The sequence below is a fragment of the Rhea pennata genome, chromosome 2, assembly GCF_028389875.1.
Source record: "Rhea pennata isolate bPtePen1 chromosome 2, bPtePen1.pri, whole genome shotgun sequence".
Classification (NCBI taxonomy): Eukaryota; Metazoa; Chordata; class Aves; order Rheiformes; family Rheidae; genus Rhea; species Rhea pennata.
The window spans coordinates 134,133,949-134,153,280 of NC_084664.1; the positions used below are offsets into that span (position 1 = coordinate 134,133,949).

Here is a 19,332-nt window from a genome sequence, read left to right on the forward strand (position 1 = left end):
AAGTATCAGCAACATGTGTACAGCTAATTAAGCAGTAGCATTATGATAGCAGTTAACAAATTTGTTGTAGTATGCAGCATTCTAGTAGATATTCTGTCAAATCTTTTTGTAGTAATTGAAACAGTTATACTCCACAAAGTTCATGCCAGCAACACTTAAAGAGATGGCTGAAGGTGCTATTTCTTTACTCTGCCTCAGTTCACAGTTGCAGGATACTGAAGATGCTAACAGACTCGGGTTCGCACTAACAGATCAGGCTGTGAACAGCAGTAGCTTCAAGCTGGACACAGGGGACTTTCTCTTACTCCAGCAGAGGGTCAGGGAGGATGACTATGGACAATGATTCCCCAGGAGGACTACACAAGGTCCATCTGCATGATCTGCTTTACAACAAACACCTACCATTTATAAAGAAATCCAAGACTCAAAAAAAGGGGGAGATAAAAGAACCAGCAAAAATAGAAAAGTCCACAGAAACATTCAGTAGACATCATAACACCTTGGGAGCCTCAAAGACATTAAAGCAAAACACGCACACAAACACACACACACAAACACACTGATTTGGCAAGACACATAGTGACTCCCTCAAAGGTAAAACTAACAGTTGTACACCTCTTCTAATGCCATGGATATAGTGTCTGAAACTGCAGCTGGGAAAGACTTGGCCTGCCAAAAGTTGTGCTGGGACAGTAACAAGAGCAATACTTCTTCCAGACATCCCAGGAAGCTGTCAAAGGCATCCACCACTCCAGCAGAGGTAGTATATTGCCATCTGCATGGCTACTGCTGAATCAGAAGACTGTTAGGAAGAAAAGTGTCATCAAACATGTCAAAGACTGCACTGAATATTTCACAGTTGAACTGTTTTATACCAACCAAATTCTTGCTGCTAAAAAATGTTAAGAACAATGTTATCTTTTCCATGAACTGTTAGTGTGAGGAAGGCAATCTGCCTGATAGAATAATAGCAAAACACTGCTTTTTTTCCCCTGAGATTGCAGAGATCTTTTAAATATTGCATTTTTGTAGCAAAATTCCAGAAGTTCCAGAAATTACTCCAAAAATTCATTTTTGAAAAAGTTTTTTGAAATTTGAAATGCTTTTTAATCATTATTATTTCTGTTATGACTGTAGTCATTAACTTTTGCTTACCTACACTTAAATATGACACTTGGGAGGAGAAGCCTGCGAAAACATACCCTAACATTGAAGGGAATCACCAAACAAAAAATTGAGAAATCTAGATTTTAAATATTTCTTTGCCCATACAAAATTGCATAAAGACACATGTGCACCTAGTGGGAAAACTCACTGTGATATATCTAGTAAATTCAAAATCCAACATAAGCGCATGCACAGCTGCATGTAAAAATCTTTTTGTGACTAGCCACCTACCATTATGCTATCAAATCATATAAGTTTTGCAAAGAGAATAGTACAAAACTCTAAAATTAATAGTACTAAACTCTAAATTTTTTTCTCCACAATGAAGCAATGGAAATATATTGTATTCCACAAAGTTAATATGGTAGTACTGGACAGCAATTCAAGAAGAAGAAATCACCATTTTTTCAAAATGTGAATTTTAAAAAAGACTAGTTGATTACAGATAATCTTAAACATTTACACAAAACCCATTCACACAGACAAAACTTGTTCTTTAGTGGTTAAATTACTGCAGGAATTTTGGCACGTAATCTTTTTACAAATTAAGTATTGTTTTACATGCCCCAAATGTGTTAGTCATAAACATTAGCAGAGGAATACAAATCACAACTTTTTAATAACCATGCAGTAATACTGAACTTGTTCATCTGAACTTACTTAGCTTGTTTTTGCTTCACAACTGGATAAAGCAGACCGTAGAACTGTGTGCAGTGCCAGATCTTGGCTCCATCAGTTGCTCATTAAACAAGATCTGGAATTTAGCATTGGATTGAATGCACAAGGGAACTTATGTGAAGCTGCTCATATATCATTGATAGCTCTGTTGCTAACACAGAGTTTATCCAAGACCATACATTTTTCATTGACATGAACAAAGCTGCTCACCATCCTCTGTTTTTGACGTCAGTGAACAACTACCCACTAGCAGTATCTGTCACTGCAAAATGCTTGGAATTTCCTCACTTATAAAAGCTGGAAAGTTTCAAGTACAGACCTTTTACTTAACAACAACAAAAAGAAAAGGTGCATATTATTAAACTTTAAGAATTAGAATACTTTGTGATAATTACATTAGGACATTTTCATTCTCACTGAATATTTTTCCTCTAATAACTTGAGAAGTCAAAAATAAATTTTCTTTTCCTAAAAAAAAGCCATGATCTCAAATACATGCAAAATCCTTAACATATAAGCACCGTTGTGAGGTACTTAGATTTTTTACGTTAAGTGGATACTACAATCATTCAAGTAAATGAATAGAGTGATATCTAGTATTTAACAAAAATATCTAAATCTTCTAGCATAATACCAGCTATTTACATTCACTGCCTCTTTCCCATGCTTCCTTTTTACTTTCAACTGAAATGCCACTACTGAGTAAAGTCACTCTGGTTGAGGCTCCCTCTGGAGCTCAGAATTATCTCCTAAGAACAACACAGAATGCTGCCTCTAAGCAAGGTCTCCGAAGTTACCTTCATAGCTCTTGTGAGCCTAGGAACTTAATAACCAATTGGATATAAACAAATCAGACTTCACCTTGACAAATGTAAGTATTCTACTCAAACACTCCATCCAAGTTATTAGAAGCATGAGCTTCTGGAGACTTTCATACTGATAATGATGAATTTAGACCTTGATCTGAAAACCAAGCTTTTGCTTCACTAACACATCATTTTCTTCTGACCCCTCTGATTTGGTTGAAAGCAAACAAATACATCAACAAAAACCAGCACAACATTAATACAATACAATGGAAAGTCCCCTTGTCCAGTGTGTTAAGATACTATCAGCTATTACCCCATGGACAGATACTCATGTTTAAAAATCCGCTTTTAATCTTCTACAGATCTCTGGATCTATTAACTAAAGCCTCCCAATTTCTAACATGTTTTCATTCTTTTTCTCATGGAAACCCCCTTTCATAAAGAGCAGTTCTTTCAGCTCTGTTTTTCAGAATATTAATTGAGGTATTACTTCCATACAATACATCTATGTCAGTCATAAAAATAAATACATTTATGTTACTGGAAAAGGCAAATCATGTTACTGTGTTTATCAGATATACCCCACATCCAAAATATCATATATCTATTGCCTCAGGTGGTTCTAATGAATCACAGAAAAGACACAAATGGACTGCTCTCCTTTTGGAATCAAAACTTCTTAAGTCTGTGTTTTTCCAATTATGTCCTAATAACTTATGGAATGTATCTACCTATGAATGAATATAATTATTCTTCTGAAAGGAACTTCAGTTTTCACAACTGCATGATCTCTGAGAGGCAATTCCAAACAGATGATCTGATCTGATCTGTGGCTTCAAGGCCATTCCTGTATGTACTTTAGAAACAGTGACCACACTGGCTTTACAACTCTTAATTTTTGCAGAATTTTATCTTCTGACTGAGCCTCTTCCCTCTTATCAGGATTCTCCCACTCTGCTGTTATAACATCTTCAAAGAAAGAATGTAAAAACAGAGCTAACTTCCTTTCAATGGGAGGAATTTGTCTGTTGATTTCTTTTCTATTTGTCTGAGTTTTGTCCTTTTTTTTTTTTTTTTAACACACACATTTAAATGTATGTATGTATGTATGTATATGTATCTATAAATACTTATGTTTCAACAAAGGAAGATGGCAAGTATAAATTGCTTTTTCCAACTGATCAATGTGATGTTCAGAGAAGCTGCCTCCCTCAGTGGAGCACGTAGAGAAATTGACTTTATACAGAAGTTATTTCTCCCACATCTTTTAATTTGGGCTTGTATTTTATTTTTATTGAATGAGAAAATTTTAAAGAAAATAGATTCTTTCCCTCTTACCCAGCAGGAGGAGGTCATTTCTACATTTCATTAATATATGGATCACAAGGTCCTACTTTGACCTGATCTTTTTTGTGACAGTGAGATATTCTGTAACAGTGTTCTTAAATGTCTCCCTTAACTAGTAATAGCAACAGCAATAAAAACTATGAATCCTCATCAAATGGAGGACAAACCTTTTTTTTAAGCATCACTCACACTGGTTCAAAACATCTATTTTATATTAGCTCCCTATGTTGGTATTCTCACTACTCACCAAGAATACGTGCAATGCAAAACTCACTGTAACACATTTATCGTAAGTCCTGATGATGAGCCAACAAACAGCTTGGGGCATATCCAGGATAATTCTAAATAAGACGTATGTCCACAAAACTAGATTGCTTCTCATAAATAAGCTTGTTTAGAGCTTGCTTGGGTTTTTCTACACCAAAAAGATCCACCTTAAGGGACTTAAGGCACAAGGTTTCATTACTGCACATGAGCTATCTGTAGTAATGTTTTGTGTGTACTCTTACTTGGTAGTAAATGTACAATAATTTGAGCTCATTTAATCTTCTTTCATTGAGGAAAGACTGAATCTGATATAAGACAAGTATAAATTGAAAAGTTTACATGAAACACTTCCACGAGACACCAGAAAACTTTCAAAGTCAAGTGATTATGAGTCCCACTGTTTCACAGGTAAAAGAAACAAAGCACAACTTTCAAATTGCTTGCTGATGTCACAGAGTTAAAAGCGTTTTATGTACTAACCATACTGCGTTCCTAAAATTAACATTTTTTACATAGAGAAGTTGTACTAATAGTGGCTAACCAGCCAAGGATCTTGTATTCTGCAGTGCTCTATGGCCACTATGTCTGCAGGTAATATAAGGGTAGAACATAAACAAAGTATTTTTTACCCTCTCCATACTATCCTAGACCTTCAGCTATTAGCAGCTTGTGAACCTTCCGAAAGACAGATTTCATACCAGTCCATCATGTTTAACAGGATGGACCTATAAGCCTGTCCAAACCAACGATTCCCATATTGTGACCTGCAGTTTATATTGCTATTACCAATAACTATATGAACATCAACATACTTTAACTGAAGAAATGACAAAAAATGCTTTGAAGTTGCTAAGTTTAGTGGCAAGGGAAAAGAATTCTAGACTCCACCATTTTCCAGCTGTTAAATGAATCTTGAAGTCTTTAAAATACCAATTCTCATCATTCTCTGTTAGGTATAGTAAGTTACATGCTATCATTTTTACAACTATACAAAATAAAACAACAGGCAAGTTGAAGCCATAAAATGACCTCCAGAGGAAGGTCTATAAAGACCTTTGCTCTCCTTCTCTCACTCGTCTTTGAAATATCAGAGTCTTCATTTTTTTGCTGGATATGTATTTGTGCAAAGTGAATAGAGTTAGTAATCGATTTAATTACATCCAGTAATAAGCTTTTCCTTTCCCAGCTGTTAAAAACACTTAACGATCCAGAAGAAGTTTTCAGAAATTACTAGGCTTTCATTTAAAACCTTAAGCGAAGAAATTGCTCAGGTATTGCAAAGATAACAGAAAGCAAGCCTGTACAGGCAGCACTGAGTTCTTGTGTCTCCTGGGTTCCAAGCCGGCCAGACATAAGCCCGTTCTAGCCTAAAACATGCAACTGCTTTAACATGATGTGTCCAAACCTTTATTTAGGTAGATTTAGGTATTTAGGCTTTATTTAGGTATACCGCTGCAATAATACACCTATACAGCTTCAGGATCAGAGCAGGCTTACAGCAGACAGCTCCAAGGGTAGGAAGCTGAGGTCCTTCCTCTACTGGACAAGATAGCTTGAAAATGTTAATCAGCCTATCCAAGTCTTTTTTCCTATCACCAAAGAAAATGAAATCCCTTTCATTCCATAATGCAAATATGTACCTTAGACACTAAACACTGATCTGAAGAAAAACATATCCAATTATAGGGCTCAGTCCTGCATATTCTTATTCCAACATCCAAGCTTCCTGAAAGTCAATGGGAGCCGCTTCATGGGGTATGTCCACACTGATAAGATTACTATAACTGCCTTCTTGACACTATTCGATTTTTTTAAAGTAACGAAGTAAAGTAAGTATTGTGTTCAAATGCTGAAGTAGCATGAGATTCTGTATGTAGAACACATGGACAAATTTCTAAACACTGCTTCCCAAAGTATTTCAGCAAGTATTCTGCCAGAGACATTTCACATACCAATTTATGCAGTTAGTTCACAACACATACAAATGTAATTTCAAAAGCAGCATCTAGTATCACAAAGGCTCCAAACTGATGCACTCAAACTTTGCTCATTAATGCTGTCACACAGTGAAGTAACCTGCATATATTTGCTACCTTACTTGCTTGGTCAGAAAGCCCAAAGCACATACCTACAGAACACAATTCTAGAGTGTAATTTTGAAGGTATCTGAAAATTCTACTCTATGGACATTAGTTCACAGCAGCAGAAGCAGTCCACTTTTAACTCACCCCATCTCACCCCATTTTGCCTTATGACACAAGCATCTCAAAATAGACAATGATGATGTATGTCCCAAGTACACTCGAGTGATTTAAGGATTAAGTATCTGCTCTTGCATCTACTTTTTTTTTGTTCTCTTTTTTCTCTATGATTGACAATATAAATAAGATAAAAAAGTGCTTATTTTACCAGAAGTTCTATCTAAATAGCTTTTGATGTTTACAGACACTTCTTTGACATATTCACTAGTTGAAACTGGCAAGGCAGGGGGTATTTATTAAGAAATTACCAGTTTTCTTTTATTATGACAATTCTGCCTTAAAAGAACAAAAAACAAAATAAAAGGCACAAATGTACTTGGGTTAATGTTCATAGACTTGCTAGTTGCCTATCTTCTAACAACCTGAGTCAGAAAGCTGCTGCTGGTATTCCTTGCTAGTATTGCTGAGGTGGCTGTGACAATTCAAATAGTAGTTCCAGTATGGTTTCAAGAACTTTTTATAATGGCCACGTGCATTGTTAAAGACAAAATTAAGTAATTTCCCCTTCATTTTAAGAAGTACTGTCTATGTTTGAAAAATACATATTTACATTATTTCTTCCAATGTACCAGATGTGCATATTGAAATATAATGCAATGTTGTTTACTATAAGACAAAACCAAATTAGTCTTATCATAGCTCCACCTATTATAGCGATCTTAGGTCAGGGTTAGATTTGTTTCATTCGTTTTTATGGTAGTTGCATGTTTAATTTGATAGGAAAACATTCTATCATAAGTAATATTTGTTTTAATGACAGAAGCGCAAATTCAATACAGAATATATTTCAACAATTCATAGTCCAGAAATAAAAAATTAATAGAACAGAACCTTGGAAATTCAACAGAGAAAGCTTCCACTAAGTATACAAGTCAAATTTCTACTTACTGTAAACCAAAATTACCAAATAATAATCTAAACAAACAACAAAGAAAAACAGATTAAATATAGCAATATCCAGCCCAACTTCATTTTACTTTTGGTCAAGTGAGCAAAGAAACAATTGGCATCAAGATAATTCCAAAATGATAGAAAATTGGACTAGAGAAAAGATAAAATGAAAATTTGCCTTTATTCACTAAATTATAAAGTGGCCTTGAGAGCCTCAGAGACCAGGAGAGCGACACTGACAGCTCAGACATATCCCATGCAGAAACATTCTGGTTTTATGAAATAACCCTTTGCTTATATGAAAAATGCATCCTACTAAAACAAAATTTTTCAGCTATGAAGATTTCTTAAAATATATCAGTGTATACGCACACATAAACACATATGTATATGTAACATTTATGTCCAGGTAAGTTTAAAACTGTTTCAAACAATTGAAAATAGTATACTAGTACTATTGATACTATTGTATCAATAAAGAGATGCACCTTCCATCAGCACACAGAATAACCTAAAGCAGTCTAAGGCACTTCGCCATACTGGGCATACTGACAGTAAATGTTAGTAAAAACAGTGATTTGTACGCTAACTGAAACAGTTTTGCTGGTACAGAAATCTTTGTTTAAGTCAAACCTACACAGAAAGATACAGTGGTATAAAAGCAATGCCTAGTAGTTTAGAAACAGGGATGGAAGTCAGTAAGAGGGAGAAACAAAAAGAAAATGGAAACAAAAAGATCAAATATAAAGCACGGAAACAGGAAAGAAACAAGAGAACAAACATAAGCACTTGGAGGAAGAAAAGAAAAAAAGTGACTTATTTCTTATCAGACTTCATTTAATATTCATCAGCATTTCTCTTAGCTACGGATCTATTTACATTTGAATTACCATTAGTTGCATCTATAGCCACAATAAACTATAGATTAAGCATCTTCCCTTAATTTTTGAATCATCTCCAAAAACAGTTAAATATCATTTTAGAAGGGAGAGAGTATAAATTGCAGAACACAAATGACTTGCAGCTATCAATTAAGATAAAAAATAGATGTGGACCTTGCAGAATAAGTATTTTGCAAAAGAATATAGTAAAATAATTAACAGCAGTCTTCTACTGCAGTTACAATATAAAACTCAGATAATGCACTGCCGAAAAATATTAGACAAATATTCTCTGCCTTATAATTTGAATGGGGGAAGAGAGAGAAGAGGAATAACAGCCCTACTTCAAAATGTTCCTGAATTTTTATAATGACCAAACCTTCCCATTTACAGCCATACAACGGTCAGCTGCTTTACCAGAAAGCTCATCACTTTTTGCCTCCACTAAACACCAGGAAAGCAATCCAATCCAGAAAAATTGCCATCTAGACCAAAAATTTTGAACAATTCCAGAAAAGGTTCAGCGAGGCACACTGAAGAGAGATTTGGGGAAGTTAAGACAGTGACAGCAGCAGCAATGGTGAAACCATGCAAAAGTTGTTTACTAATTCCTGAAGAGTACCGTAGTCTCTCATTTCTTTTTTCTTGTTTTTAAGCTGCACATTATCTTTGCTGAATGCTATATAGTTAATACAGACTTTTCTTCTGAAACATTATACCCAAACTGGAGACAACAGATGAGCATTCCTGAACTACTTTGCTACCAGAAAGTATGCACTTTATTGGCCTTATCATTGATAAGGCATCGCTCATGCCATTCTATCACACTAAACATGAAAATATTAAGTGAAAACAAAACTGAAGCCGTGGGCAGCACTAGAGGCATTATGCTATACATTTAGTTGTTATCCAAATTATCAGCAAGATACCCAAGATACCTGTCAAAGCCTCCCAAGCCGCTAGAGACGGATTGCCACAAGGGAGCCCTGCTTTCCCCCCCACCCCTAACAGGTCTTTTCTACAACACCGTAACAAGCAGTCTAACAAAACAAGCACTTGGTCTACAGTGCTACAGCAAGTATGACCAGTTCTCTGTACTTACCATGGAGGATAGATGTGGATGATATCCTGTGGCCCACTTTTCAGGTGAGCTGCTGTTTCTCTTGCAAAGAGGACTTTCAGTATTGGTTCTACTGTACTGGTGACAACATCTTTGGAGGCAGTCACCGCAGGAGACTGTTCCAGTTGCTGGCAGATGGCAACTTGCATTGTACACTCCTCAAACACTTCTAAAATCTTCACAATTAGGACACCAGATTTATCTACAAATTTAAAAATGGGGAGAAAAATGCAAAATTTGAGTGAGGGAAAAGAAATTCTGACACACTGTAGATGTGCATGCCTCTACTTTGCCCCACGCAAATCTGTTTGATCTGTAAAAAAGCCATATATGAAGTAGAATGCATCACTACACAGAAAAAATTTATGTTAAAGTTTTCAGGTTGGAAATTTTTATTTTTTTTATGGATACAATGAGTTGTGGAAGACAAAAGTGTACATGCATGCCCTCCAAATATTGATGAAATCACAAAGCTTTTTAAAAAAAAAGAAGAAAAAAGAAAAGCAGAATCTACCCACCGTATTTGAATTTTTTAATCTCAACTCATTCATCTTGTTCACACTCTAATTGAATACTGCACAAACTAGTTTTATTTAAAAACAGAAAAAATGCACCACATTTAAGGTGAAGCAGTGTCTGTCCTTCTCAGTCTCCCCGAAAACAGCAGATGTCAGGGACCAAGCTAAAAGAGTACCTGTTAGGTACAAAGAATCTATACTCTGAGGATTCAAATTTAGGAGCAAACAGAGAGAAGGAAGGAGTAATATAGATACATTGTTTAAAAGTAATTATTGTAAAACTAATCAGCCATTTCATCACTAGGTGACTATTTAACAATTGCAAATTCTATTCAGGATATAGAAGGCTCTTGTTTTAAAGCAGTATTAACATGCACAAATATTCCTGCAGTTTGATTCTAAGCATTTTTTCCGTGCTAAATAAGTAACAACTTTACACTGAAACAAAATTACTCCCAGCTCCCTTTGCAGTCGCCTAGCACAGCATCTCCTCAGGCAGACTGGGATAACCCTAACTCTGCCCCTATTCAGTAAGATTTTTCCCTTTCTCCCGCAGCCCTACTTAGAATGCACTCTGGTCACTGACGAGAGAGTTACCATTTTCCACCCACTGAAGTTTACTGTCTGTGGGTAAAGAAGATAGAGTGCCGAAGAACAGAGACAAGAGAACCCCAAATCTACCAATTCCGATTCACGAGTTATATTGGGAAAAACAGAACATTCCAAAAAAAAAAAACAGCTGATATAAATTGTTGTCTTCCCACAGAAAAGAAAAATCTGAGGAGGGACTGTGAACTTAAAAGCAGAACTGTGCTTATTTGTTTATTTTTTAAGACTCATTTCACAATTATAAATGCATTTCCCTTGGAAAATATTTTAGTTTCAGTTTATGAGAAACTTCAAAAACAAAAAAAAGAAAAAAGAAAAACCCTATGCTTAAGAAATACAAAAACTAAATAAACTGGGGCCTAAAACCTTTTAGGTTTATTCAATAAAGTCCAATTCTACAAAAGAAAACAAGAAAATATTTTGTCTGTTTTATGTTCTCCAGTCTTTATTACATTTTATAATAAAACTGAAATAAATTCATTTTGAAACACCAAACTGCAATGTTCTTGAAACCACTTTTACTTCAACCAAGTTTTTATTACATGTAACATGTTTCTGCAAAGCACTATTTCCCACGAGCTGGTATTTTCCAACAGGATAAAGGTTCCTCCAGAAAGTCCCCCATCTGATACACGAGCCTCTTCTGTCCAAACCATTACAGTTTGGCCAAATTTTCCAGATCTGTTAAGCAGGATTAAGAGAGTTGAACCTTTCTACCAAGTTCTTTAAGAACTAATGATGAAGAGCAGTAGACACCACTGCTATTACTCCTCATCACCTCCTGTCACTTTCTTAGAGAAGGCTGCAGCATTGCAAAAATACTCTAGAACACTCCAAATACTCACTAGACTGGTTAAGGTCTGCTTATGTGCAAAATTCTGCTAAGTTTGAGTATGGACTAGTTTTCTACACCTAAAAGCAAGGATTTAGAATATTCACACTTGAATTATATTTTGCCTTACTAGCTGCAGTTGTGGTCCTCTGTCAACTCCAAGTCATCTGGCATGCATAAACAAATTCTTCCAACCACAAAAATTCTCAGCCTTCAAAGCAACTGAACGTTTACCTCTTCCCCTTTAGACATACAAATGGGATTTTCATTTACTTTAAAAAAACAAGTCAAAAAAATCAATTCTGAAACACATTTCTCAACAGTTTACATACATACATATATATATACACACACACACACACACACATATATATATATATGACATCTCATGAGAAACAGGCTGTTCCTCACTTTTGAGCTATGCATTTCTTCTGTATAAAATTTCATGACAGTTCTTACTGGTCAGCACCATATATTCTAGTTAGTTGATGAAGCACCTTGAAGAAATGACTAAAACAAAACAATGGTCTGATAACATTCTTCTTTAAAATACATAATTATAAAATGGTTAAAAGTCAGGGGCAAAAGAAGCAGCTCTGCAGAGAAAGACCTGGGAGCGCTGCTGGATGACAAATTGACCATGAGCCAGCAATGTGCCCTTGTGGCCAAGAAGGCCAATGGTCTCCTGGGCTGCATTGGGAAGACTGTTGCCAGCAGGTGGAGGGAGGTGATCCTGCCCCTCTACTCAGCCCTGGGGAGGCCTCATCTCGAGTCCTGTGTCCAGTTCTGGGCTCCCCAGGACAAGAGAGACATGGAGCTACTGGAGAGAGTCCAGTGTAGGGCTACAAAGATGATCAGAGGGCTGGAGCATCTGCCCTATGAGGAACGGCTGCAAGAGCTGGGCCTGTTTAGCATGGGGAAGAGAAGCCTGAGGGGGGATCTTATCAATGTGTATAAGTACCTGAAGGGAGGGTGTCAAGGAGACGGGGACAAACTCTTTTCAGTTGTCCCATGTGACAGGACAAGAGGCAATGGGCAGAAATTGAAGCACAGGAAGTTCCGCCTCAACGTGAGAGGGAATTTCTTCACTGTGAGAGTGACACAGTACTGGACCAGGTTGCCCAGAGAGGTTGTGGAGTCTCCTTCTCTGGAGATAATGAAGGCCCGCCTGGACACAACCCTGTCTACCATGCTCTAGGTGACCCTGCCTGAACAGGGAGGTTGGACTAGATGATCTCTAGAGGTCCCTTCCAACCTTACTGATTCTATGATTCTATGAAATGAAGAATCACATTTATAGGAAGGCTTCTAAAAGACATCGGAGAAAAAACCCTACCAAAGCACCAACTCTTTTGTAATCTAGTCTTAAAGTTGCCCCAAAAACTGGGAGTTGATACTAAATGGAGCAGAATGCTTCTACCATTAAAAGCAGCACAATTTCAACAACTTATCCAAGTCTAAAACTTGGCAAACATACACATTCTACAGAACCACAATCTATTTGTTTATTTAGATGCACAGAGATAGTTTAATTTAATTACTTAGAAATTATTATTACTGCTGATGATAGAATGCTCTCTCAAACAACATGAAAAAGCACTTTGGATTTCTGGCATGTGATGAAACACCAAAGTTCAGGACACAGCTTTATTTTTAATTCATTTGGCTCTTTCATTGCTATGCCAATCAAAAATAAATCAAACATATGTGGTTGCACACAGAAGGGAGAATTTGTGGGTGAAGAGATAGGCTGAATCACTTCAATTTCTATAGCTTCCAGAAAAGTCTGCTTGTTTGTTCAGTCCTGTGAAGAGGTTACTTTAAGGTTTTACAATGTTCTCTCTCACCCTTGGATAATTCATGGAAGTTCTTGCTTGGTTGCTGAAGTCTTCATTCACTTCATCTGCAAAGCAGAACTACAACCCAAGAAAAGTAAGCTTACAAATGTGAAAGTTTCATGGAAATAGCCACTAATTTTAACCAGGGAAGAATACCTTACCACAATATATATGAAAGCCTGAATATAATAAATGGGGCAGGGGGGAGGATCAAGCAATAACTGTGATGCACAACTTTGTAATTGGCTTAGCCAGTCTAAGAACATGTTGCTCCTAAATAGGACAATCCTGCCTAACCCTGCACTACATATTCCTCTTACGACCCATTCTACTGTCTAAAGCCCTCACAAATTTATTTCTTTATGGTTAGCTTTTAATGAAATCAATGAGCTAATCCAGCTAATTACAAAGGCACCAAAGCACAAGAGCAAACACTAGCAAGAGGAAGGAACAAATGACAAAATGGTAGCAAGTAGACGAAGGGAGGACTGCTCTTTTAAATGACACCCAACCAGATTCCATTAAGGCAGTTTCAAAACTCTACTTGAGACAGAATATCTACAAAACTATGATTCAAATACTTTTTTCCCCTTATTGTCCCCAGGTTGGATTGTCCTCAGGAAGCTCCTTCAGCTACCAGAAAGGACAGGCAAGATCAAGAGAAGTCACTGAACACCAGTACCCCATCAAGAGAAGTCACTGAACACCAGTACCAGTTGCTAAAGGTGTATGGCCTACAGGCATGCTTCATATGTATATTCCAAAACTCTTGGCCAGAGTCTTTTTTGTGTTTTGAGGCTCATAATATCCACCATGGATGCACATCACTCACACTGAGGTGATGAAAACATGGGCCAGAGCATATCTAGTGTTATCTTTCAACCACAGAATCTAGGCATAACACTACAGGGGAGGCACTCTGAGAAAGACCGAAGGAATAAGAACTGCAAATACCTATGGACCACTCATTTCAACGTGCCTTAGTTTACTAACTTGCAGGTAACCTTTCCTCTACCATTGACTGACAAGTCTGCATCCTGTGAGCACATATTTGTCTGGATACATTTTGGAATCTTTCACTCATACAGTAACTTGAGAACTGCTAACAAAGTTCTGTTTTGATGCCATTACAACAGTGCAATGCTTGAGAAAGATAAAGATGGAAATCCAGATAGCTGTCTGACCAGTGTCAGATGTGGGTACATTTCTGAGCAAAGCCCTGGCACAGAGTCTGAGCTCCTGGCAGCAGAGGACTGCTGCAACTTGGCTGTTCTGGAACACACTCTGGCATGGACAGCTGCCCCTTTCAGCACCTTCCAATAATGTTCACACAGAGACAGCTGGAAAGTCACAGAAAATATCCCCTGACATACAGAGACTCAAGGATCATTTGAAGGATCTGGTCCCAAGAACATAAAAAGAGAGGGCTTATGCATGACAGGGGCACGAAATACAGCTTCAAACCTTGATACACAAGACTTGGGATGCAGAGAATGAAGAGTGAAGGGCACTGAAAGTCATCTGATTGAGAGCAAACTCTGGAGAGGAATTTGGGACTCACAATATGCATCCTCTAAATAGCACCATTTAAAAGGAGGGGAAGTTAGCTATTAAGACTTGTAGCCCTCCTGTGCTCCTGTCAGAATTTTCAGTAAGAAGAAATACCTTCACTGCAAGATACCCCAACAGGTTGATTACTAGCAATTCCAAAAACTGGTCCCAGGAGGGCTGATGTACAAACCTTCAGGTACCAGTGAGGAGCTGAGTCAGTTTCCACCCATAAAAGTCGCATCAATCCCTTGCAGAACACTTTGCTGAGGCAAGTGCCAACTACTAGAAGGTGAGAGACAGAAATCATTGCTAGATGGACTGTGATCAAACACCTGAATTTCTCTGGTACTAACAAGTGGTCCAGAACAACTGCAAGCAGCAGGAGGGTTGACTGGTAGAAGCAACCAGACATTTAACCACATATGTATCTCTGGTGAAGCCCTTCTACTATTGACAAGAACTTCCCTCATTGCCCAAGCAAGAGATGAGAACCACTGACAAAAGCCAGCCAGTATTGCCGTCACGAGGACTGGACAGGCAGACTCAGCACAGCCAAGCTCTCCATCAGCAAGCACAAGAAGAAGTGCTGTGCACTCAGGCATCTCAAAGGCAGATGAAAAGTCCTAAGCCAAACCTAGGCAAATCAACCTGTCACTGTCACTTTTATCAGAACCTTTGAAATCAGAGGGGAAGGTCTTTTTGGCAACAATAAAAAACCTGATAAAGATCTTGTGCACCGTTCCTGAAAAAGAAAGCCTGATACGTCACAATTATGAGACCAAAGCAAGCTTGTATTCTAAGTATGGGTTCAAAACAAAAACAAACAAACAATAAAAACCTCAGCAACTTTCTGGTAGGAAAAAAAATATATAAATACATGTTCAAAACCACTAAATACATAGACACTATTTCTGGTTCAGAAAGTCCCTGAGCCAGGGCTTTTTCGAAGTTGGCAGAATATTCCAGGGAAATGTCATTACATGTTAGCCCTGTTACAATTTTTCCTAGGTATTCTAGAAGCTCTTGCCACTGCCAGAAACAGGATCCTAATTAAGATGGACTTTTGATCTGACGACCTGGCATGCCTGCTCTTATGTCTCTAGTCAATTATTTAATTCCACATGACCTCTGGGATGTTGGTCTCTCTCGCTCCAATTTGCAACCCAGACAAAGAAGCTCAGTTCTTCAACTAAGATACTTCAACTGTGTGGGAGATAAACAAGCAAATCTCATACTTAGTGCACCAATCAAATTCCCCAGTCAATTCTTTAAATTTCTGTTTATTATTTCAGTACTTGGAGCAATACTGCCCTTCATTATATAGCATCACTCCAAAATTAATGTGTTGACACAATACCTTGCAGTTGTTCCACATTACCCTGGATTCCAGGAGGGGAAAAAGGTTTACTGTTCCTCTGGAGATCATGGACCCTGAAATCTTGAGCCTTTTAAAAACTTCTGCACTACTCTGGAGTTTCTGATAGTGCAAAGGACTGTATTTAAGGCACAGAGCTGCATCAATACTGAATGGTAAACGGTTCTGAAGGATGTATTGCCCATGCTAAGGGTAGTCTAGGTGCAAACAATTTAAGTCAGTCTTATCCTTTACCTCCAAACAACCAAAAAGTAGCTTAGAAAGAAGAAAAAAATGCTGAGGTATACAATCTTACAGAAGTGTTCAAACATTCTGGTTTCAGTCCCTGAAATATAATTCTCAGGTCTGCTTTAGTAACTCCATAACTATCAACAAGGAAGGTAACGGAGAAAGAAATACAGAAACGAACTCTTGGGCCTGGATAATTCCCATTTTTCTTGTTACACTGTGACAGGAAGCTGAAAACACTGCAAGCACAGGACCAATGGGCCTTGAAATGCCACATGGCAATACATCAGATATCAAGATATCGTTAAGACTCCAAGCAGGTTTCACCTCACTCAAGTGAATTCTGCTGAAATGCCACCGTTCAAGGGCTCAAAAAGAGCAGCAGTAGCCTTGAATAGAAAGACCTCACAGGGAACAAACTCTCTTTAGAATAGAACGAAGCTCTCCAGTAGTGAAGAGTCCCTACAAGACTGACAGGATGAGGAAAATTGCTTCAGGATTAAGCGGAGTATGCAACACTCCTCAGATCCTGAAGAGAAAGATAGCTTTGGGGGTAATTTACTATGTCCTGCATGATTAAACTGTGTTACCTGGGATACCCAAAGCCTCTCTGTGCAGCTTAGCTCAAGTAGGTTATGGATCTGAGAGAAACAAAGTAGACAGAGACTCCAACACTAGAAGCTCTTCATAAGTGATGGTACCATGTCCTGCTATAAATGCTAATCTTTGCCTGCATCTATGCATTTAGCAGTGACAAGAAATAGTAGTTAAAAAAATGACTGTAGTGATGGAACAGCTCATTCTGGATGTCATCTCCAAGCACATGGAGGAAAAGAAGGTGGTCAGGAGTCGTCAGCATGGATTCACCATGGGCAAATCCTGCTTAACCAACCTGATAGCCTTCTACGTTGGGATGACTGGCTGGGTAGATGAGGGGAGAGCAGTGGACGTTGTGTACGTTGACTTCAGCAAGGCTTTTGACACTATCTCCCATAACATCCTCCTAGATAAGATCAGGAAGTGTGGGTTAGATGAGTGGACAGTGAGGTGGATTGAGAACTGGCTGAAAGGCAGAGCTCAGAGGGTCGTCATCAGTGGTACAGAGTTTAGCTGGGGGCCTGTGGCTAGTGGTGTCCCCCACAGCTCAGTACTGGGTCCCGTTCTGTTCAACTTCTTCATCAATGACCAGGATGAGGGGATGGAGAGCCTCCTCAGCAAGTTTGCCAATGATACCAAGCTGGGAGGAGTGGCTGATACACCTGAGGGCTGTGCTGCCATTCAGAGAAAGACCTGGAGAGGCTGGAGAGTTAGAGGGAGAGGAACCTCCTGAGGTTCAACAAGGGCAAGTGCAGAATCCTGCACCTAGAGAGAAATAACCCTAGGCACCAGTACAAGCTGGGGGCTGATCAGCTCTGGAGAGCAGCTCTGCAGAGAAGGACCTGGGAGTGCTGCTGGATGACAAATTGACCATGAGCCAGCAATGTGCCCTTGCGGCCAAGAAGGCCAATGGTCTCCTGGGCTGCATTGGGAAGACTGTTGCCAGCAGGTGGAGGGAGGTGATCCTGCCCCTCTACTCAGCCCTGGGGAGGCCTCACCTCAAGTACTGTGTCCAGTTCTGGGCTCCCCAGGACAAGAGAGACATGGAGCTACTGGAGAGAGTCCAGTGTAGGGCTACAAAGATGATCAGAGGGCTGGAGCACCTGCCCTATGAGGAACGGCTGCAAGAGCTGGGACTCTTCAGCCTGGGGAAGAGAAGACTGAGGGGGGATCTTATCAATGTGTATAAGTACCTGAAGGGAGGGTGTCAAGGAGACGGGGACAAACTCTTTTCAGTTGTCCCGTGTGACAGGACAAGAGGCAACAAGCAAAAATCGAAGCACAGGAAGTTCTGCCTGACCGTGAGGGGGAATTTCTTCACTGTGAGAGTGACGGAGCACTGGAGCAGGTTGCCCAGAGAGGTGGTGGAGTCTCCTTCTCTGGAGATCTTCAAGGCCCACCTGGATGCAACCCTGTCTAACATGCTACCTCTGTCAACTCGAAGAAAATAGGAATCAATAGTTACAATCACAACTGTCTCAAGATCCTTTTTTTAATCTCAATCATTGGGACTAGCACTGGGAAACCGTACTCAAAGACTTCACAGAGCAAAGGCTGCTGCTGGTAGCAAGCAGCCATCAGCAAGATCAGACCAAAGGCAAGAAGGTTCTGTGGTGTAGTTCAGTGATTACTTCTGCATTTTGGATTCTTTCCTCTTCTGTAAGAAAAAAAATCTTGCAATGGCCAGGGAATGCATCTCATGCAGATCACTGAAAGACAATATCACATCTTCAGACTGAATATAACACCAGGTAAAAATAAATGCTCAGGGAGACCATAGCAAAAATGGTGAATTTTAAGCACACAGTACAGAGCTTATAAGCAAAGAAGAAATCTGAAGTTAGAAAAATGCCAAACAGTACACAGCTCTGCTCCATTAAGCATTTTGAAAAATAAATAAATAAATATGCCTATGTGTGGGCATGTAGAAGAACAGGGTGCAAACTATTACTGTAACAGAAATACTCCAATACTAAAGAGTATGTACATCTACCAGTAAAAAAGCGTATGTGTACTATCATTCAAAGAGAGAATGTCAAAGTAACAATCACAGAAAGGAATGTTTTGTAAACTCTCCTTATGCACAGGAGTTACACCAGTCCGTAAGTAACGAGGATGAAAGAAATCAAGTAAACAGGGTAAGACAGAAAAGGAAAAATACTTCAACATATTCCTTCCAAGTCAATAAAAATGATTGGAAATGATTCATGTAAGTACAGAGTCTTCCGAAAAAGCAAGACAAACTCATACGAAAACCCAAGAGACTGGGAGGAGGATGAGACTGCTTTAAATCATGATATTCTTGGGGGGGGGGGGGAGGGAATAAAAGCTAACAAATATTTGTTTTGTACAAAGGCAGTCAG

The 19,332-nt window shown here is 38.6% G+C and overlaps 1 protein-coding gene across 9 annotated transcripts in view; it reads right to left on the bottom strand.

The window, feature by feature from the left end:
- The window catches only part of SPIDR (scaffold protein involved in DNA repair), a 206,925-nt gene that overhangs the window by 114,692 nt on the left and 72,901 nt on the right, over nucleotides 1–19,332 (bottom strand). For all 9 annotated transcript variants that reach the window (XM_062570385.1, XM_062570383.1, XM_062570384.1 and 6 more), the window contains exon 8: nucleotides 9,404–9,623. In XM_062570385.1, the coding sequence (XP_062426369.1) occupies nucleotides 9,404–9,623 (220 nt within the window). The remainder of the gene's footprint in view (nucleotides 1–9,403; nucleotides 9,624–19,332) is intronic.